This window comes from Chiloscyllium punctatum, chromosome 22 (genome assembly GCF_047496795.1).
Source record: "Chiloscyllium punctatum isolate Juve2018m chromosome 22, sChiPun1.3, whole genome shotgun sequence".
NCBI lineage: Eukaryota > Metazoa > Chordata > Chondrichthyes > Orectolobiformes > Hemiscylliidae > Chiloscyllium > Chiloscyllium punctatum.
The window spans coordinates 54787313-54810019 of NC_092760.1; the positions used below are offsets into that span (position 1 = coordinate 54787313).

The following is a 22707-nucleotide window of genomic DNA, read 5'->3' on the forward strand; positions in this document are numbered from 1 at the left end:
GAAGGTCAGCATGCTATTAGCTTTCTTCACTACCTGCTGTACCTGCATGCTTGCCTTCATTGACTGGTGTACAAGAACACCCAGATCTCTTTGTACTGCCCCTTTACCTAAATTGATTCCAATCTGCCTTCCTGTTCTTGCCACCATATTGGATAACCATACATTTATCCACATTAAACTGCATCTGCCATGCATCTGTCCACTCACCCTGTAATCTTCTAACATCCTCCTGACATTTCACCCTGCCACCCAGCTTTGTATCATCAGCAAACTTGCTAATGTTAATATTAATACCAACTTCTATATCATTAATATATATTGTAAAAAGCTGCGGTGCCAGCACTGATCCCTGCGGTACCCCACTGGTCACCCTCCGAAAGGGAGCTGTTTATCACTACTCTTTGCTTCCTGTCAGCCAACCAATTTTCAATCCAAGGCAGTACTTTGCCCCCAATACCATGCGTCCTAATTTTGCTCACTAACAACATACAGCAGAACAAAGAACTTATTCCGACATGGGAAATGTGAACATTTTTATACACATGTTTCAGAACTGTATAGTTATTACACTTTGGCAATAAACTGCTTACTGACAATTAACTTGGGTTTTTCCACAGCGATTTAGTTTCTAACCTCGTTACAGCCTTGGAATTCAAACAGACAAAAGCGTTTAACTCTAGAGACATGGTGAGAGAAATTGAGTGACAACCCTTGTCATTAATGTAGGATTTATTGAGCATAGATTCCTGACAAAACTCGTGTCAGTGGGAATTAAGGGAAACCTCTCCAGTGTTTGTAGTTATACTGAGTACATAAGAATATGGTTGTGGTCATTGGTCAATGATCTTAGCCCCGGGTCATCACAGGGGCTCCTCAAAATAGCATTCTAAATCCAGCTGCTTCAATAGCCTTCTCTTCATCATGAAGCAGAAGTGGAGATATTCACTTACAACCATATAAGTTCAATATCATTTACAATTCTTGAGATACTGAAGCAGTCCATATTCAAATGGAGCGTGACCTGGACAACATCCCAGCTTGGGTGATATCATTTGTGTAACATTTGTGTCACACAAGTGCCAGAAAAGGACATTCTCTAAGAGAGAATCTAAATCTTTTTCTGACATTCGATGGTATTACCATCACCGAATCCAGGATTCTGGGTAATCCAAGATGGAGCCAGGAAACATTTCTGGCTGTAACAGCTGCTCCTTTGAGGTATTTTAGGTGTTGGAGGAGATTTTCTCGCATGCTAGGAGCAGCAATTTCTCCCTGTATATGCAACAGCATATAAGAGAGACACAGAGAGACACAGAACCTGCACAGTTACTACCTTTGCTGTTTCAATTCATGCATCAAAAGATATAAAAGAGACCAAAGGGGCAACTTTTTCACGCAGATGGTGGTATGTGAATGGAATGAGCTGCCAGAGGAAGTGGTGGAGTCTAGTACAATTGCAACATTTAAAAGGCTTTTGGATGGGTATATGAAAAGGAAGGGCTTGGAGGGATGTGAGCCGGGTGCTGTCAGGTACAACTAGATTGGGTTGGGATATCTGGTCAACGTGGATGGGTTGGACCGAAGGGTCTGTTTCTGTGTTGTACATCTCTATGACTCTATTACCAACACCATGGGGTTACCACTGGCCAACAATTAAACTGGACCAGCCACATAAATACTGTATTAATAAGAACAGAACAGAGGCTAGGAATCCTCCCATCTTCCCAATGCCTGTTGACCAGCCAGAAGACACAGGTCAGGAGCATGGTGGAATAGTTTCCACTTGCCTGGATAGATGCAGTTTCAACACCATCTAAGACAAAGCAACTCACTTATTTGGTACCTCATCCACCATCTTCAACACCTACACACAGTTACAACAGTGTGTATCATTTACGAGATGCATTGCCAGAACTCACCCACTTTCCTTCAACACCACCTGCTGAACTTGCATTATTTATCATGTAGGTGGAAAAGGGCAGCCAATGTGTGGGAACACCATCACGTTCCCTTCCAAACCACTTATCATCCAGACTTGGAACTACATTGCTGTTCCTCCAGTATCATTCAATCAAAACCTCTTTCTAACAGATGATTTGCTGACACCAACCATTAAGGATAAATTTCGACTGTGCATGGTCACCTTTTTTTTTAAATTGGGCATATGCATGTGCAATATAAAGACAACTTTAAAAATAACATCTGAAATTCTACTTGAATATTTTTCTCTTCATCTATGTACTTGTTCATTGTTTTCTCGTTTATAAGGATTGTTCGATTTTTATTATTCTTTACTTCAATGATTTTGTGACAACCACGTATGCTCCCAGGTACAGCAAGTGCAATTTTCTAACAGCACTGAGGGTGTACCACACCCCAATGGCTGCAGCAGTACAAAAAAAAATACAGAGGAACCTCTATTATCCGAATATCAATTATCCAAATATCAGATTATTCGAAGGAGATCTCAAGGTCCTGATAGAAACAGTACAAAGAGCTGATCGCATCTTTTGTTTACAATGGATTCACTGAAGTGCTGCAGAGAACAGTCCTGGACATCGATGGGAGCCCAGGCACTGTCCCCAAATGACTGACCTCCCGCCCGATCTCTCTCCCCCAACACTTTCCCTGGAGTTCTACATAGTGATGAATCCTAAACCTCTCTTACCCAAATATTCTCTCTAACATTGTCCTGTACAGGGCACAGGTAGAACTTGTCAAAACCTTGTGTCTGTCTGTGTGTGCAAGCTGTTTGGACGCTTATTCCCACAAAGGTAGCAGCAGTCCTACTGTTGATGGCAGTCGGCCCCGGGGAGGGGGGGCTGACGGGGGCAGGGGTGCATGGGGGGGGGGAAGGCTGATGCTGCTGGCCAGTGTTGGGGGGCGCGGGCAGGGGGCAGTGTCGAATGGGGTTGGGAATGGAGGGGGCAGTGTTGGAGCGGGCAGGGGGGCGGTTTTGGATGGGGTTGGGGGTGGCCAACAGTGTTGGATGCGCGGGGCAGGGCAGAGCTCAGCTCAGGTGCGGTGTGTACAGTCTCTTCTCCTGAACAGGGAGGAGACTTAATAGAAAACCTCTGAGCCCCAGAGGAGAGGTATTGAATCAATGAACTGAATGATCAATTATCCAAACGAAATAGTGCCCACCCATCTCGTTCAGATAATCGAGGTTCCTCCATATATCATTACCATCTCAAGGGCAATTTGGGATGCATACAAAACAACAGCTTGCCCAACAATGTTCATAAACCATGAATGAGTGCTTTTAAAGCAAAGATCAAAAATCATAGCAGCCCTACAATGTGCAAGCTGGTCATTCCACCCATCGAGTCAAAACTGTCTCTCTCAAGAGCATCCCACCCAGATCCATCCTCCTGTTACCAATGGCTAATCTGCCTCACCTCTACATTCCTGAACACTATGGCAATTTAGCATAGCCAATCCACCGAACCTGTACATCTTTAAACTGTGAGAGGAAACCAGAGCACCTGGACGAAACCCAGATAGATATGGGGAGAAGATATAAACTCCACATAGATAGTTGCCCAAAGGTGGAGTCGAACCTCGGTCCCCGACACTGAGGCAGCAATGCTAACCCGGAGTCCCTGTCCCATTGGCAAAGATGCTGGCCATGGCTAAACCTATGGTGAAACTCTGACATATTTAGACAGAAATAAAAGCATTTCCAGAATGGTTTTGGTTATTCTCTCACACAAGCATTTGTTTGCATGTACATCTCTCGTAAATTGAAAATATCACACAATTGCTACATGAGAATAAAATGAAATTCCACAAAAACAAAAATGATTTTACTTTTCACAAGTGCCAAATTTCAGCCTTGGAAATGGGCCTTCATTTTCTACCATAAGTTTTGTGTAAACACTCCATAAAAATCAGTACCTTGATAGCTGTTGGAGCACTTGACAGTGTAACTAAAGTTCCAGCTGCTTCATATTTTACTGCAGGGCTTGAGGACTGGAGTAAGTTGTAAATACAACGGATAAATCGTGCTCTTTCTGTTGGATTAGCATGGCAAACCTAAGACAAAACATACATACATATACACTTAATTCAAAAAAGTGGAAGTAAATGTTAATTTCATCTCATTTATTATATTTTGAATTGGGAAAATGTTTTTTACTCAGTGACAATTTTTTAAAAAAAGAGTTTTGGCAATATTTTAGGGCACAGAGACAAATATTGCTCATTAAGGATAATATCAATCTAGAGATTGAGATTGGCTCGAATAAAAGATTAAATATTGATGACACCAAGCAGGCTACAATGCTTACAAACTTCCATGAGAAGTTGATCAAAAATCTTTATTATACCCAAGTCCATTACTCATTTCAGAATCCTCTTATATTACACACATGCGCACACACACAATGAATGAAGCCGCATTTTTGTCACCTCACCTTATAAATCAGCTCAACGATAACCAGCTGGAGAATGTCTCCAAAAGTATGAACCTGATCAATACAAGTACTCAGATAATCCAGTGCTCGGTCCTAGAGAAACATTAAGAAACAGTGTTAAAAATACTTGCTCATTGTAAAATTGTAATTTTCAATCTGGGATCTGATTTTAAGTCCTGCAAATATACTAACCACTGACAGTTCATTTTTGAAAACTGAACTTTGATAGATTAAAAAGATAGCGATTCCTTCATAAACATTGCAAAATTTTATTTGAGTGCTTTTAAATTGATAACTCCTGTACTTTTCATAGCAAAAGAAACTTTCCAAGATTCATAATCCTGAATTGGTTAATTAATTCCAACAATACTTGGAAATTTTAAGTACATTAGAACAGGAGTACACAATCTATCCCTTCAAGCCTGATCCACCACCATTCATATATCTCAATTCTATATTTCAACTCCATTTATGCATTAACTTCCTAATCCCTAAAAACTGAATAAAATCTTTCAGAGTTAGTCATGTTTTGACTGTGCCTTCGACATCTTCATAAGCTTCTATTTCTGTTTTTCCCCCAATAAATATAGTTTTGAGATTTGTGACACTCGAAGCGAGACATTTCGTCAATGCTTTTTGTCTTGCACTTATCAGAACAAATGCAAGAATATCAAATATTGAACGATCACAATTTACACAACTGACGAATAGGACAGGTTGGCAAGTTGACTTTGATCAGCTGAAGCAATGCTATGGAGAAACCAATGAGGAATAGGTGCAAGCCTTTTATGCTTTGTTATTTATTTTGTTTGCAATTATTTCCAATTAACATAGCTTGAAAAAGATACTGCAGCATCTGGACTATAACTGTAGCTGCATTTCTTGTAAAGAATACAAGCACTTTACCTGATCTGCATGAATCAGCATCATGAAAGCATTCCGCTTACAACTTGCATCTTTTTCATTCACCAAGAAATCATGGATCAACTCAGGAGCATCAGGAATAAGGTTCTCAAAGTTCCTACAAGTAAACACAGTAAATGACTTGCAAAATCAATTACCTCAAAACACAAACAAAAGTCTGCTTTTTAAAATTTAAAAGAAAACTTATCACATCTGTTCATGCTTAGAATTTTATACAACTGTCTTTTAGAATCAGATGAAACATTTAAGTCAAACATTTTCATTAAAAGAGCAAAATAATTGAAATACATTATAAGCAATGCCTTGATAGAAATACTCAAGTTAAAATTTTGGTTTCTGGTTCTCAATGAACTAAACTTCAACAAATGCTCATATTTAATTTAAACGATGGATTACTGGATAGGCATATTGTTAATGCATTGAGTTCCATTTCATGTTTTGCCAAAGTAAGGGTGGTTCCTATTAGGGACCAAATGGTCAATACTTTTGGAGAAGCACATGCATAGCTGTGGTACTAAATGAACACCTTCTAACTCACTTCATGACAGAACAGTGCATTAAAGTGAAGATGTAGTTGTATGATGGATAGAATAATAATGGCTTGATGGCTCACCGATTCTCAAATAGGTCAGCTGGTCAGATGGGATGCATCCTAAACTGCTCAGGGACATCCTGAGGCCTGGAGATTTGCAAAGGTTAAATAGGATAAACCTAACCAACATTCAAGAAGTAGAAATACAAAAGCCAGCAAATGATAAATGATGTTTTGCTAAATTGATTCTTTGATAAGGTAACAGTTTTGATGAAGGTAGCTTTTCAAATGCTTTTTGAAGAATAATACGGATGAAGTAACACAAAAAAAGCCTTGGTAGAAAATCTGTAGTTCATGGGACAAAAAGAAAGGGTGCCAATGTGGATGCGAGTGTGGCTAAGGGACATCAAGTGAAGAATTATATAAATGGTTCCTGGAAGGAAGTAATAAGGTCTAACAAAGCAAAAGAGCATATTTTAAATGGTAGGACCCCAGAAAAGAGAGACCTTGAAAGTGACCATGATTTGGGTGCGAGCATAAGTAGTACAGTAAGTAAGTTTGCAGTTGACACCAAAATTGGAGGTGTAGTGGACAGCGAAGAGGGTGACCTCAGATTACAACAGGATCTTGACCAGATGGGCCAATGGGCTGAGAAGTGGCAGATGGAGTTTAATTCAGATAAATGCGAGGTGTTGCATTTTGGGAAAGCAAATCTTAGCAGGACTTATACACTTAATGGTAAGGTCCTAGGGAGTGTTGCTGAACAAAGAGACCTGGGAGTGCAGGTTCATAGCTCCTTGAAAGTGGAGTCGCAGGTAGATAGGATAGTGAAGGAGGCGTTTGGTATGCTTTCCTTTATTGGTCCGAGTATTGAGTACAGGAATTGGGAGGTCATGTTGCGGCTGTACATGACATTGATTAGGCCACTGTTGGAATACTGCATGCAATTCTGGTCTCCTTCCTATCGGAAAGCAGTTGTGAAACTTGAAAAAAGTTCAGAAAAGATTTTAAAGGATGTTGCCAGGGTTGGAGGATTTGAGCAACAGGGAGAGACTAAACAGGCTGGGGATGTTTTCCCTGGAGCGTTGGAGGCTGAGGGGTGACCTTATAAAGGTTTACAAAATTATGAGGGGCATGGATGGGTAAATAGGCCAAGTATTTTCCCTGGGGTCGGGGAGTCCAGAACTAGAGGGCATAGATTTAGGGTGAGATGAGAAAGATATAAGAGAGACCTAAGGGCAACTTTTTCACACAGAGGGTGGTACGTGTATGGAATGAGCTGCCAGAGGATGTGGTGGAGGCTGGTACAACTACAACATTTAAGAGGCATTTGGATGGGTATATGAATAGGAAGGGTTTGGAGGGATATGGGCCAGGTGCTGGCAGGTGGGACTAGATTGGGTTGGGATATCTAGTCGGCATGGACAGGTTGGACCGAAGAAGGGTCTGTTTCCATGCTGTACATCTCTATGACCCTGAAATCCATGTCCATAGAACCTTGACAGCAATAGGACAGTGAAATAAAAGTTTAAAAAAGGCATATGGGAACTTGCCTTTATTAGTCAAGGCATCGAACAGCAGAGCAGGGAGGGTTTTACTGGAGCAGTACAGAACTTTGTTTAGGCCACAGTGGGAGTACTGTGTGCAGTTCTGACTGCCACATCAGAGGAAAGATGTGACACCACTTGTGGGAGTGCAGAGGAGATTCACCAGGATGTTGTCTGGGAATGGAGTCATTCAGCTCCAAAGAAACACTGGATAGGCTTGGGTTGATTTGCTTGGAGCACAGAAAGCTGAGGAGACCTGATAACATTGTACAAAGTTATGAGGGACAGAGACAGAGTAGATAGGGAGAAATATTTCTCCTTAGTAGAGGGATCAAGTACCTGGCAGTACAGATTTAAGATCAGGAGCAGATTGAGAGAGGATGAGGAATTTAAGGGATTTGAAGTGTTGGGTGTCTGAAACTCACTGCCAGAAATGGTGGAAGAGGCAGGAATCCTGAAGACATACAGTATGTATTTAGATGAGCACTTGAAATGTGACAGCATGCAAGGATATGGTCCAAGTGTTAAAAAATTAGATTAGAATGAAATTAGATGCTTGAAGACTGGTGCAGATACAATGGCTTTTCTTCTTGCTGTAAAAATTCTACAACTCATGCCCTCAGAGTCAGCATTAGAAACATTCATAAACATATTAATCCCTTGACCTTTAATACAAAAGGGTCAAATTTAAAAATATGCAAATGGCACAAAACATGGAAATAAAGTAAACTATTTCAAAAGATCATAGATTGGTACAATTGACAGAAACATGGCAAATGAAACAGAATAAAGTTATTCCAGGAAGCATGATGAGAGACAAAATTAAATAAATCAATCATTGAATTTAAAGGTGTAGAGGCAAGCACATTCAATTGTGCAGACAATAATCGTTTAAGGGGACAGGACAAGTTAACCAGGCTTGTTGAAAAAAATCTCTTCAGTTCTGAACACTCATACCAGACTTAAAACAATAACTCTCTTCAGAGGCTGTCAGATTTGAATTTCTCCAGCATTCACTGTTATTGTGGTTGGAAATGCAAATGGAATCTGTGGATTTAATGTCAAGGCCTTAATTATAAAAGCAATGAAGCTACACTAAACTTACATACCGCTTCAGTGTCTGGTTAAATTGTGGGATACCACTCTATAGCAAAGATGTCATAGTCATACATACACAATTAATTCGAATGAAATCACATACAAGGGATTTCAGATACATAAAAAGATGAGAAATACTGGGACAGTCTCCTCAGAGCACCGAAGGATTAGAGAATATTTGATAGTTGGATAATAAGCAGCTGTTTTCATGGGAAAAGAATTATTAATCAGAGGACAGAAATTTAAGGCGATTGACAGAGAGCTAGAGGTAACATATGGAAAACTTTCTAAAAAGAAAGAAAGCTATTTCTACGGAATTGAGATTCAATAGTCAAAGTACATTTTGAAAACTGCTGAACAGGATAGGGGCTATGAAAATAAAAAAAGTGGCAGGGTGGGGGACAGTGTCCATAGGATGTTTTGGAAAGTTACAAAACAAAAAAAAAAAAAAGAGTTGGGCACAGGCCAGTTTGGTCAAATTATTTCCTCCTCTGCAATATTAGCCTAATACTCTACCTGTAGATGGTGTAGATAGCTAGTACAGCATTTCTGCGTACATAACTGTGCCGATGCTCCAGACAGGCACGTATGGCTGGCATCAGTGGTTCTAAAAGTTCTGGCTCCTTCAGCTTGCACAAGAAACGAAGAGTGGATCCTCGAATAAACTCATTTGGATGTTGCAGATCCTGAGAGAATTCAAACAAGATGCTATTAGCTCTTTTATGCTTCAGACAGCATACATATTCACCATTTCTTGAAACATATCCTGGTTGTACTTGCAACCATTCACTGATAATTCACGAAACAGGCATAAAAGGATTGAGGAATCCTAATTGCGAATTATGTCTAGCATAAATCAAGTTCCTACAGTCTGAAGCATTAACTTACATTAAACGTGTGCTGAAATTTGGCCTGCCCATAAAACTGCAGACAAAATTAATCAGTTTATGCTAATTACACCTACTTGTAGACCTTGCAAGAGCTCCTTAAAGTTGTGCCATGCTTTTGTTTCAGCAATAGTCAACTTTTAAATTTGTTGCAATGTACAAAGAAATGAAATACTATACATCAACGTAACTTCTAAATGATTCATTCAGAATCACAAAACATGGATTGAAAATGCTTGGTGGTAAATCTATTTTCAGCTGTATTACTAAATTTTCACCTGGTTACCACTGTGTTACCAAACTTGAACACATCACAGAATTTAAAAAAAAATTTTCAATGTTCTCAAAACTTGGATGATTGCACTGGTTGGAGGTTTTAAGTTTAACTACATGCAAATCAATAAGAAGCTTGCTTTAAAAAAAAACTTAGTTTTTCACATTACCAAAACTGCCTCCCAGAATGCACAGAAAACAAAATCTCTTAGTCTAGCACTTTTTCTCATTTATGTTACCAGTCTCATGTTTTCTACAATTGCACAGTTTAACGCGAAACATAATATTTTCCTTACCAAAGAAATAAAACATTTTAAAATCAGAAAAACATCATTGGTTTAGGAATACATTCTCCTAGCAGCCTAGAAAGCAGACTGCAATCTCTCCACCTGGTGAAAAGTAATTTATTTCTTGAGATGAAAGGACAACATTTTAAAAACATTCCCTACTGTATATTGGTTTTAGTCTGAAATTACAAAGCCACTTTGGTGAATCACCATTTGTAATCCACTGACCATTCAATAGTTATTTTACATTTAATCTTTTCTTATTCAAATTCAATCACTTCATTCAAATTATATTATTGGATATTGAAATTAATTTTAGCAAATATTTCAAAGTTAAGAATAAACTACATTTTGTACCACTCAACTTTTCCATCCTCAAACTTGCTTTTGAAAGATGAACCACGACTGTTCCTTTTTGAAGATGTCTTGTACAAAAATCAGGCAAAGGATATGAAATTCTATTATTTGTTATGATTTGGAGATGCCGATTTTGGACTGGGGTGTACAAAGTTAAAAATCACACAACACCAGGTTATAGTCCAACAGGTTTAATTGGAAGCACACTACTTTCGGAGCGCCACTTTGAAGGAGCGGCGTTCCGAAAGTTAGTGCGCTTCCAATTAAATCTGTTGGACTTTAACCTGGTGTTGCGTGATTTTTAACTATTATTTGCTTGAGAAAACATTCACCAGAGGTTGCAGTGAAACAATATTTTTGAGAAGACTGGGATCATACGGTAGTACATAATTGTGCATTCAAGAGTTTACAGTTTAAATTCATCATGAACTGACAACATCTCTCAATTGCTAAATATTCAAATCACAAAACTTCATTTACCTTTCTGTAGGCATCACAGACAAGAATCATCTCTTGCAGCAACTTCCCATCTGGGGTTGTTTTAGGGACAATCTCCCAAAAGACAAGCAGCAGCTTTTTAATTGTGTGATCTTGCAGTGGTAATACAAACCGAATGATCGTCATCAGGAGCCCTGGGAGCTTCTCTCCATTTAGAATCATGATAATCACTTTCTTTAAAGCATCAGTCTTGGTCTTCACATCTCCCTTTTCTGAAGTGGGGTGGGGTGTAAAGAAGAAAATAAGATGACATTATTCTGAACGACAATGACACAGAACAAGAGACCGTGTGGTTCATTGTGATTGTGCCAGCTCTCTGTAAAAGCTTGACATTTAGTCCCACTCTTCTGTTCTTTCTCCATTGAGCAGTGAATTCTTCTCCCTTCAAATATGTATCAAATTCCCTTTTGACAAAAAAAACACAATCTGCTTCCACCGCTATTTCAACTCTGCATTCCAGATCATAAAAAAACACTGCGTATTTTTTTTCAAAAAGATGTTTTCCTTGTCACACCTCATTTTTTCAAAGCCATAAATGTTTTTGATAAGTTTAGAACTTTCACAGGTTAGCACAGTCACAACTGTTCTGGTGCAACAAATAAGACAAAGAGATTCTGTTCCCTCAACCAAGGTCTCAACCTCAAATGGACTGACTGAGAGTGTGTCCTACTTTTTTCAGAGGTAGTGGCAAAAATATCCTCAGAGTAACAAGGAAATTGGCACTGCACACAGCACTTCTGCATTTTTCATAAATCATATTTCAGATTGAGGCATAAACTACACAGAAATGTATATTTTATGCATTATCCAAATTGTGTATGCATCAGTCCACTTAATGAAAATAGTTACATAAATTTTAAAACATTTAATTCAAAAAGTTACAGATGAACTATATTACATTTACATGTACTATGGTTCAATCTTAATTGCAATATTAAACCCATCAGGAAATGGAATCATTGAGAGGCAAATGTAACAGTTAACTTGAGTAATGTCTTTGCTAAGTTATTAGAGATAAATAGTGAAAAGACAGGGTCATGCAAAATCTTAAAATATTGGTCTACATGAGAGTAGCATTGCTTGGCATTTAGTTGTAGTTATAATCAATTAAAAATGATCACAAAGATCCACCCTATAAAGTGCTGCTCATGAGTATTTTGTCAGTGTTGAAATATTCTGACTTCACTATTCTGTCTTATTAATTAAAAGCAATAAACAACCACATATTTCATTTCTGACTCTATCCTAAAACTGCTTCAAATCCTAATCTTGAACATGGCCACATTTTCCAGCAGGATACATATATTTGAAAGCACCTGAAATGGTGATTATTTTACTCAAATATGCCAACTACGTTTTTTCTATTTTTACTTTGGACCACAATTATATTTAGCTGTGGGATGTAAATCCAATTTCCTTAGATATGAAATAAAGGAATTTGTTGAATGAAATTTTATTGCAATATTGAAGATAATTTATCCTCTATGAAGGAACTCATTGCTGGCAAAATTTGCATTAAAAAAAAGCAAAATCCTGGGACCCCTGAGCAGGTGAAAATCAAATGTTGGATCCAAAGACAAGTTAATGGTTCAGATGTGAATTTTTAAGCATAAAGATATTGAAAAGAGAACAGTACTTGAATCAGTCATTGTGACACAGTGACTATTTAGACCATGCCAGAAGTAAAATAAAGGGTAGAGGTAAAGACAAAACAAAATTACCTTGAAAGTGTTATCTTCTTGAGTACGAAAGTCAAGATTTCCCCTCTCGCTTATGTTAACTCCCTTCAATGTTTTGCTCACGTGTAATATTTTCTAACTCTAATAAAAAGGGTCCACACTTGACACATTATTTTCTTGGTTGTGGCCAGAGAAGTTACCTGAACTGCTGAGAGTTTGACTTTTCGTGATTTTATTTCAGATTTCCTGAAACATTTTTGTTAACACTAATACTTGCCTAACTCTGAAATCCTTCAGCTCTACAGAATTTCAAAATTGCCTGTACATCCTGATAATAATGTTTCCTTTCAGTTTTGGAGGTAATAATGAGCATTTACTTCTATCTGTTATATAGTTTTCATGCCAAGGGTCACTTGTGGTCCAAAGAATAAGCCTGTCATTTCTTATTTTTCACTTCCCTACTAGATGGCATATGGAAAGGCTCTCCAGTGACAACAGAGCTCTACCACATTACTTCCTAGAGGAGCAATATTTCTGCCATTGCAGACATAAAAATAAAATGAGAAGTCGGGATTGCCAGGTACAGAATTAGCATCCCTATAAAGGGATACACTAGGCTCCTAGAGATGCTTAGACACAAAATGTAAAACACAAAGTATTCGGAGATATGAGTAAATAGGAGTTAATTACCCAAATCAATTTTCAGGCTAATTTCATTTGGTGGTTCAGAGTCCAAGGAAACATTTATGAGCGTATAGCATATGTTTTCTGCAGCTGTCATGATGCCAGTTTTCCCAGGCAAATCGAAAGCAAGAAACCAGGTAACCTAAGAGTTCAGGGAATCTGTGGATAGAATATTTTACATAATTATTTATTCAAAGTTCTCTACATGTTTCAAACAAAACTTAATATATGTTACATCATCAAAGTAAGCACTGACGCAAGCTAAAGTGACCTGCTCACCACTGATCTCAAGCTATGCTACCACAAGGTCAAGTAATCTCTATGGTGGGGATTCAACCTTACCCAATAACAAATTCTATTCTCCTGCAGCTACAGGGATCTTGTGTCCAGAAATAGTGAGGTAACCGTGCAAACTAAGTAGTTAATAACACAGAAAATTCCTCATAAATGGAAAACCTTAAGAATCCAAGTATCCTTCACGACTTAATCATTTTAGACAGTAAAGATAACAAAATACATAACATTAAGGTGGATGAGACATTAGACTTTTACAAAAAACTGCAATCTTGATTCTAAAACTTTATGGAATTTCTTCTATCACAATGGAGAGATTTGACATTTCACAAATGAGGTTTTCAGGGGCAGGGAGGTTGTCCCATCGTAATTATAACTTGGCATAAAGGTAAAATCTCAGCACCACCTTTTTCAAAGAAGTGTTACCTTTAAATGTTTTATACAAGATTAACAGCATAAAAAGTGTATGCTCACATAATGTTGTGATTTAAAAGATTTTCATTTGTAAGAAATTGACAAATATATCCAGAGACAGAGTAAAACCTGGTGACAGTTACTTGTGGATTTCTGTATTTAACCAAGAATATACAGATGCCAGAATTGGAGTTAGTCTCGCAGAGAAATCACAATGAAGTCTGACAGTTTTGTCATTGCTACATCTGCAAAAACTGGGCCATCTTACATGAATGCCAAATCTGTCTAGTACATACCAGTGAATACTCATCCAAAAAAGGAATACTTGCTGGTTTGATTATTTTTAAATGCAAATTACTATGAGGCTGTCAAAACTGTCACATCACCCCCTACCCTCTCAATGAACAGACAGCTTACAAATAGCAAAGCACTTCAATAAACATACTTGGAAAACTGAACTGAGTCAAGAACGAAGATATCAAGGACCAAAAGCTTGATGGAACAAAATGGTTTCAAAGGCATTTTAAGGTAGTGAGACAGTGGAGAGTAGAAATGGTCAGCAAGAGCACTGCAGAGCAAAGGACTGAGGCTACAAAGTTCAAACACGCCACAGTAGTTCTGAGTTGCACAAGAAGGAGAAAGCTCAGCAGAAGGTTAACAGCACTGACAAAGTTAGAGACTTAAGTGATGGACAAATTTAAAAAAGTAAATGAAAATTTAAAATTCAGAGCTTTGGGCAACAGGGAACTATTACAGCTCAGCAGTGAATGGAAACTTTTGACAAGCTGAATCTGATGTAAAAAAAAATGTAGGAGTCTTACTTGTGGTGAAGTTTGCACAGTGAAGAACTAGAGGTCAGTCAGGACAGCATTCACAGAGTTAAGCATTGAGGAGACAAAGGAATAGATGAGTACTTCAGCAGATGTAGATGTAGCTGGGCTACATTACTGAGATAGAAATAATAATTTTACAGAGAGTATTCAAGGTCAATAGTTTGACTTGTGGTCAAATTGGTCTCAACCCATATCAACTAGTTGGGAAAAGGAGGGAAATGATATTAAAAAGTACTAAAATGGTAGTATGGCCCAGATAATGGCTTGCTCTGCTCAATGGTTAACTGAAGGAAACTTAGTATCATTCAGACTGGATGTCAGACAAGCAACCAGACAGAAAAGTTTGGAGAGTGATTGAATCTTTAAAAATAATATCTCTTACTCATGTGAGATTAAATTTTTTTTAAAAACTAATTTTAGTTGCTTTTCTATATCAATTGCAGAAGGTACTTGGTTTGTACATGTACTTATTTTCACTATTTTACTTGAAAAGTACATCTTCCATCATGTGCAAACTTGTTTTCTCAATTTTATTTTAATAGGTTATATTTTACAAGTTATATCACATGTATTATGCTGAGATTGCGATTTTCCATAATATCAATAAGGAGCAGACGTAGATGAGAAATAGGAAATGGTCAAGTACAGATCTTTAGCAAATTCTGACATGACATAGGTGCAAATAAACAGACGTCACTGCAGGCAATTATTTGGCTATGACTGTATCAATCAGAACGGAACTAGCTAAGAGCAGTTCCAATCAGGTGGATGATGCAGCAGATATGTTGAAGGAAGTTGGCATGGTCAACCTTGTCAAAAGGCTGAAGACAGATTAAAAATAGATGTGGAATGATTGTGTGACCATGGTCACACAATCATATAAGCTGCCAGTTGTATATTTAATAAGAGCTGTTCCTACACAATAGCAGAAGCAGAAGGCCGATGAGTGGGTTTCAAACATGAATTGTAGGAAAGATGGGCAAGAATTTAGGAGGCAATAGACAACCAAAGATTTTGGAAAGGAATAGGGAGATTGGAGGTGGTGTAGTATGTTACCTGGGACAATAGCATTTTAGCTATTAGCCATGGCAGAGAAGTATCATAACCCTGTACTTTACATTGTGACTTTTAACACTTCTGCCATTTGTTCATGAATAGATGGAACGGGAAAGACTAAAGCAGAATTCAGTAGCAGGTCATGTTTTCCTTCCTGAAAACCCCGCATTTACTCAAAACATCAATATTATAAATTGAGATTTACAAACCATTTTTCCATACAATAGGCAACAATGGTGGAAACAATTTATATTACACTTCAAGCTATCATCTAATTTCAAGAGGATATCTCACATTAAAAGAAGCTGAGATGACAAGTGTAAATAAATCAAGCCCTCAGAGTACATTGTATTGCTTAGCTAGTTATGAAACAGTTATTTCAGGTAACATTCTGTCATTGCAGCAATAATTAAGCATTTTCTCACACTGACAAATTTTATAGCACATTTAAGTGCATCACATAATTTGAAGCCAATGTAAGAAAGGAACTTAATTATAGACTGATACAATATTTAAATTCAATACTTCAATGCAACTTGTCCAAAATTGCAAATGCTAAAATATGAAGGGCAAAGAAGAAACTCAGAAATTGAGACAGGGGCCTAAAATATCCAAATGAACAAAACAATGGTTGATGATGTTCAATATGTGAAGCAAAACTCAGATGTACATTCACTATACATATCAGAAAAGGTGAAGGAGACCAAAGTGTTTACACAGGTGCTGACACAAGATGTACAACTAAAGACAGAATCCAAACCATAAAGTCAATAAAAATGTTGAATATTGAGGGCACAAATCAGAGAAAGTCATGATCCAGCTTACAGATATCTGATCAGTTCAAAACTCAAGAACATTGTTTCCAGTTCTCACTACTAAATTATAAAGGGAATATTCAAATGAATGAACAGTGATGTTAATCTACGGTATTAATTATGTGAGGACTATGAAGTACCACCAAGATTTCAGACTTGAAAGAAAGCATCCAATGAGGTCTAAAAGGCAACAAATTTGAAAATGGTACATTGCAGTTTTAAAAAAAATGTAAACTGCAAAGTTCGGCAACATGACAAACACAGATTCAAACCAGAAAGACAGTCTTACTATTAAAAAAAGTAATGAAATCCCGAATATAGTGGAGAAAATTATGATTCTAATTAAAAATGCAAGCCAGAACAGAAGCTGAAGCTTTTCGAAAAGAAAGAAAGACGGGTTGACTTACATTTCTGGGAAATGACTACCTTATGCACAACCTTCTGACAAACTTCACAAAACAACTCGCAGAAATTCGACCTTTCAATTTTTCCCTGTTAAATGTTTATAGAACATAGAACATAGAACATAGAACAATACAGCACAGAACAGGCCCTTCGGCCCACGATGTTGTGCCGAACTTCTATCCTAGATTAAGCACCCATCCATGTACCTATCCAAATGCCGCTTAAAGGTCGCCAATGAATCTGACTCTACCACTCCCACGGGCAGCGCATTCCATGCCCCCACCACTCTCTGGGTGAAGAACCCACCCCTGACATCTCCCCTATACCTTCCACCCTTCACCTTAAATTTATGTCCCCTTGTAACACTCTGTTGTACCCGGGGAAAAAGTTTCTGACTGTCTACTCTATCTATTCCTCTGATCATCTTATAAACCTCTATCAAGTCACCCCTCATCCTTCGCCGTTCCAACGAGAAAAGGCCGAGAACTCTCAACCTATCCTCGTATGACCTACTCTCCATTCCAGGCAACATCCTGGTAAATCTTCTCTGCACCCTCTCCAAAGCTTCCACATCTTTCCTAAAGTGAGGCGACCAGAACTGCACACAGTACTCCAAATGTGGCCTAACCAAAGTCCTGTACAGCTGCAACATCACCTCACGACTCTTGAATTCAATCCCTCTGCTAATGAACGATAATACTCCATAGGCCTTCTTACAAACTCTATCCACCTGAGTGGCAACCTTCAAAGATCTATGTACATAGACCCCAAGATCCCTCTGTTCCTCCACCTGACCAAGAACCCTACCATTAACCCTGTATTCCGCATTCTTATTTGTTCTTCCAAAATGGACAACTTCACACTTGGCAGGGTTGAACTCCATCTGCCACTCCTCAGCCCAGCTCTGCATCATATCTAAGTCCCTCTGCAGCCGACAACAGCCCTCCTCACTGTCCACAACTCCACCTATCTTTGTATCATCTGCAAATTTACTGACCCACCCTTCGACTCCCTCATCTAAGTCATTAATAAAAATTACAAACAGCAGAGGACCCAGAACTGATCCCTGCGGAACTCCACTTGTAACTGGACTCCATGCTGAATATTTACCATCTACCACCACTCTCTGACTTCGACCGGTTAGCCAGTTTTCTATCCAATTGGCCAAATTTCCCTCTATCCCATGCCTCCTGACTTTCCGCATAAGCCTACCATGGGGAACCTTATCAAATGCCTTACTAAAATCCATGTACACTACATCCACTGCTCTACCCTCATCCACATGCTTGGTCACCTCCTCGAAGAATTCAATAAGACTTGTAAGGCAAGACCTACCCTTCACAAATCCGTGCTGGCTGTCCCTAATCAAGCAGTGCCGTTCCAGATACTCGTAAATCCTATCCCTCAGTACCCTTTCCATTACTTTGCCTACCACAGAAGTAAGACTAACTGGCCTGTAATTCCCGGGGTTATCCCTATTCCCTTTTTTGAACAGGGGCACAACATTCGCTACTCTCCAGTCCCCTGGTACCACCCCCGTTGCCAGTGAAGACGAGAAGATCATTGCCAACGGTACTGCAATTTCCTCTCTTGCTTCCCACATAATCCTAGGATATATCCCGTCAGGCCCGGGGGACTTGTCTATCCTCAAGTTGTTCAAAATGTCCAACACATCTTCCTTCCTAACAGATATCTCTTCTAGCTTATCAGTCCGTTTCACACTCTCCTCTTCAACAATATGAAGCAGCAGTTTCCACTCGCTCAGTGCTGCGCGTCCCCACAGATACTGTAAGTGTTGACCTGGTCATTTTGACCACTTGGCACTTTCCAGGAAAATTTACCTGACGAAAAGTCACTAGATTCGCACAAAGGCGTATTTCAAGTGTTAAAAGTGAAGCCCAAAGAAAGCGAAGAGAGAACTTTCGGTTGCGGAAATATGAAGCTCTATGTTTAGACTTTTAGGCATCGACCTGTCAAGGATTATTCCTAATCTTATTTGATTCAGCTTCAATCTCAAACCAAAGAGTCAGTCCAGTCCATCTGAGGAGGGAGCAGGACCGCTCCTTGTGGTGAGGTGAAGGTGAATCTGCTCCGGGAAGCATGAGCGAGGCCGAGACGACAACAAAACCCGGGCCTTAGGCCGCGGCCGGGAACTGGCAACCTCTGCTGCCAGGCGACGGCTTTACCACACCTTGGTGTCCGGAGACGAGCAGAGAAGGCCGTGTCGCGGTGTCGGCTGCAGCGGGGCGGGGGGGAAGATGGTGATGTGGAGGAGTCCGATCTCTCCCTCCCTACCGCTGCCCTCCAGCTGACGTGGAACTGCGACCTCGGTACCGAGCGACGGCGGCCGAGCGGCACCAATACACACGCAGGCGCGCTCCAAGGAGCCACGTCACAATCCTCAATCCCAGGCAGACCTCCTCATCCAGAGCACCACCGCAATCAGGGAGTTGCTGCATCAGGGTGTACATCCTCTCAGCGTTGACTCTCAGAGCAATTCACTTCCTACCTTTCTTAGCCCAAACCGAACCTTAACATTGTGTTTTTCTTTTCCTTTTTTCATTGTCTTTTTCCATGCATTTTCTAAACTGTGCACATCATAGTCCGCTTCCCTTTCAAAGATATCGATTGAACCTACTCCACCTCAGTCTAGGGCTGTGCATTCCTGATCTTGAGTGCTGGCTGTTTGGAAACATAGTTTATTCCTTGTGTTGCAGTCGCTTCTTTTGCCAATTATTGTTTAATTTTGTGCCCTTTTTTCAATCTTTTCACAAGTGGGAACAGTTCCTCCATCCTTGCTCTGCCCAAATGTCTGAAGAACTTGAATATCTCAAGAAAATCACCTGTTTTCTTTTCCCTGTGGAAACCAGTCGTGAGGTTAGTTACAGCACACATCAGCTCCACCCTCCCAGATTGCCTTAATTCACTCATCTTCGCAATCAGTCCACAGCAGACACCATCTCTCTGGCTCTATAATCATCTCTGGAACATCTGGATAACAAGGACACCTGCATCAGATTTCCATTTATTGACTTTAGTTTGGCCTTCAACACCATAATCTCAATCAAACACAGTTCCTAACTCTCAGACCTAGGACACTGCTCCCCACTCTGCGACTGGATCCTCAACTTTCTAACCCACAGACTGCAATCGTTAAGGACAATCCTCCCTGATAATCCTCAACACTAGTGCCCAACAAGTCTGCACACTCCGCCCCTTACTTTACTCATTATACACTCATGACTCTGTGACCAAATTCAGCTTTTAACTTCACTTACAAATTTGATGACACCACCATAGTGGGTTGGATCTCTAACAACAAGACAGAGTACAGGAAAGAGATACAGAGCTCAGTGGCATGCTTCAAAGAGAACAACCTCTCCCTCAATGCTTGCAAAACAAAGGAGATGGTCATCAATTTCAGGAAGCAGAGTGGAAGGAACATCCCATCTGTATCAATGGTGTTGAGGTGGAGATGATTGAGCGCTTCAAGTTTCTAAGAGTAAATATCACCGACAATCTGTCTTTGTCCATCCCTGTTGATGCTACAGTCAAGAAAGCACACAAACACCTCGACTTCCTCAGAAGGCTAAGAAAATTTGGCATGTCCACTATGACTCTCAACAATTTTGGAGATGTACCATAGAAAGCATTCTGTTGGGATGCATCACAGCTTGGTATGGCACCTGCTGTGTCCAAGCCAACAAGAAATTACAGAGAGTTGTGAATGCAGCCTCGTCCATTACACAAACCACCTTTCACAGTGGCTCAATGGTTAGCGCTGCTGCCTCACAGCACCAGGGACCGAGGTTTGATTCCAGCCTTGGATGACTATCTGTGTGGAGTTTGCACATTCTCTCCATGTCTGCGTGGGTTTCTTCTGGGTGCTATGGTTTCCTCCCACAATCCAAAGATGTGCAGGTTAGGTGCATTAGTCAGGGGTAAATGTTGAGACATCCAGGCCGGGTAGCACTGCTGGATTCAGCCGAGAGGATCTGCCAACAGTCTGCCCTTCTGGGGCGGAGTGTCCTCCAGGTTCTGGCTGAGTTTCAGTGATTTCCATCCATGGGGAGTGCTCCAATTTGGGAAGAGTGCGAATCCGTGTCGGGCTGGATGGGATATTCTTCGGAGGGTCGTTGTGGACTTGCTGGGCCAAAGGGCCTGTTTCCAACCCGTCGGGATTCTTTGATTCTGTTCTTCCATTGACTCCATCTATATTTTCCACTGCCTTGGCAAAGTAGCCAATGTAGCCAATGTAATCAAAGACCCCTCCCACTCCTGTTATACACTCTTCCACCTTCTTTCATCAGGTAGAAGATAGAAAAGTTTTAAAACTCATACCAACAGGTTCAATAACAGCTTCTTCTCTACTGTAATCAGACATATGAACGGACGCTCATATATTAAAACTGGTCTTTCTCTGTAGCTTTAACATTATATTCTACATTCTGTTCTATTACGCTGAAGTACTTACGTAAGGTATGATTTGCCTGGATGGGATGCAAAACAATACTTTTCACTGTATCTCGATACATGTGACAAAAGTAACTCAAATCAATTCAAATCATAAACTCATCAATCTTTCTTCATAATTGAAGTTCCTCATCTCTGGAACCATTGTTGCGAATGTTTCCAAACTCTCTCCATTGCCTTCATATCTTTGCTGTAAAGTGTGCTGCCAAAACTAGACATAATTCTCCATCTGAGGTCAACTGGTATCCTACACAAGTCCAACATAAAGTCATTGCTCTAGTACTCTGTGCCTTTATGAATAAAGCTTGGGATTAGAAAAAAATCCAGTCCACTCCTGCTCTCTCCACCAACCGTGGTCTCCCAATCCAGTGGCAGGAACACTACCACTGTGTCGCAGAAGGGACTCTGATGCTTCATTAACTGCTGTGTCAATCTCTGTTCCCCTTCAATCATTTATGCACCGAAAAATACATACCTGCATATCAATTTAAGATTAGGAGTCGACCATTGGCCTCTTGTGCTTGCCTCACCATTCAATAAGATCATTCCTGATAGGATTATGGCCTCAACTCCATACTCCTGCCGACCTCTGATAATTTTTGACTTGATTCATGGTCAAGATTATTTCTACCACTACCTTAAGAACATTAAATGACCTTCTCTCCATAGCTCTCAAAGGAAGAGAGTTTCAAAAACTATCAACTTCCTGACAGAAAGAAATAGTCCTCATTTTAACCTTAAATAGAAGATACCTTATTTTTAAACTATGTCCTCCCAGTTCTAATCTTTCACACAAAAAACAGCATTCAACATGCATCCTGTTAAATTCCCTCAATGTCTTGCTAATAAGGTTGCCTCTCATTCTTGTGACCTCCACTGGACACAGTTTAGGCTGTCCACCTTTCCTTATAAAATAATCCCTCCATCACAGGTAAGAGTTGATTGAATCTCAAATCACTCCTCACATTTATATTCTTAAATAAGAAAAGCAAAACTGTGCAGAGGACTCCAGATATGGTCATACTAATGCCCTGCACCATTTCTCTTTTCAAATTCAAATCTCTTCCAAATAAAAAACAAATATTTACCTTCTTAATATCACTTGCTACACCTGCAAATTACCTTTCTGTGACTCATGTACCAGGGCAACCAGAACTCTCTGAACCTCAGGGTTTGCAGTCTCTCTCCGTTCAAATGATATGTGCTTTTTCAACTCTTCCTGCCAAAGTGGACAAG

General features: G+C 39.7%; 1 protein-coding gene across 1 annotated transcript in view; it reads right to left on the reverse strand.

Moving 5' to 3' along the window:
* The window catches only part of copb1 (COPI coat complex subunit beta 1), a 48585-nt gene extending 29217 nt beyond the window's left edge, over window positions 1-19368 (reverse strand). Inside the window, exons 1-7 of the mRNA XM_072592352.1 lie at window positions 19190-19368; window positions 13188-13340; window positions 10801-11030; window positions 9033-9202; window positions 5322-5436; window positions 4416-4508; window positions 3898-4035 (exon numbers count right to left, since the gene is read on the reverse strand). Of these exons, the coding sequence (XP_072448453.1) occupies window positions 3898-4035; window positions 4416-4508; window positions 5322-5436; window positions 9033-9202; window positions 10801-11030; window positions 13188-13278 (837 nt within the window). The 5' untranslated portion in view covers window positions 13279-13340; window positions 19190-19368. The remainder of the gene's footprint in view (window positions 1-3897; window positions 4036-4415; window positions 4509-5321; window positions 5437-9032; window positions 9203-10800; window positions 11031-13187; window positions 13341-19189) is intronic.
* Window positions 19369-22707: the final 3339 nt, after the last annotated feature.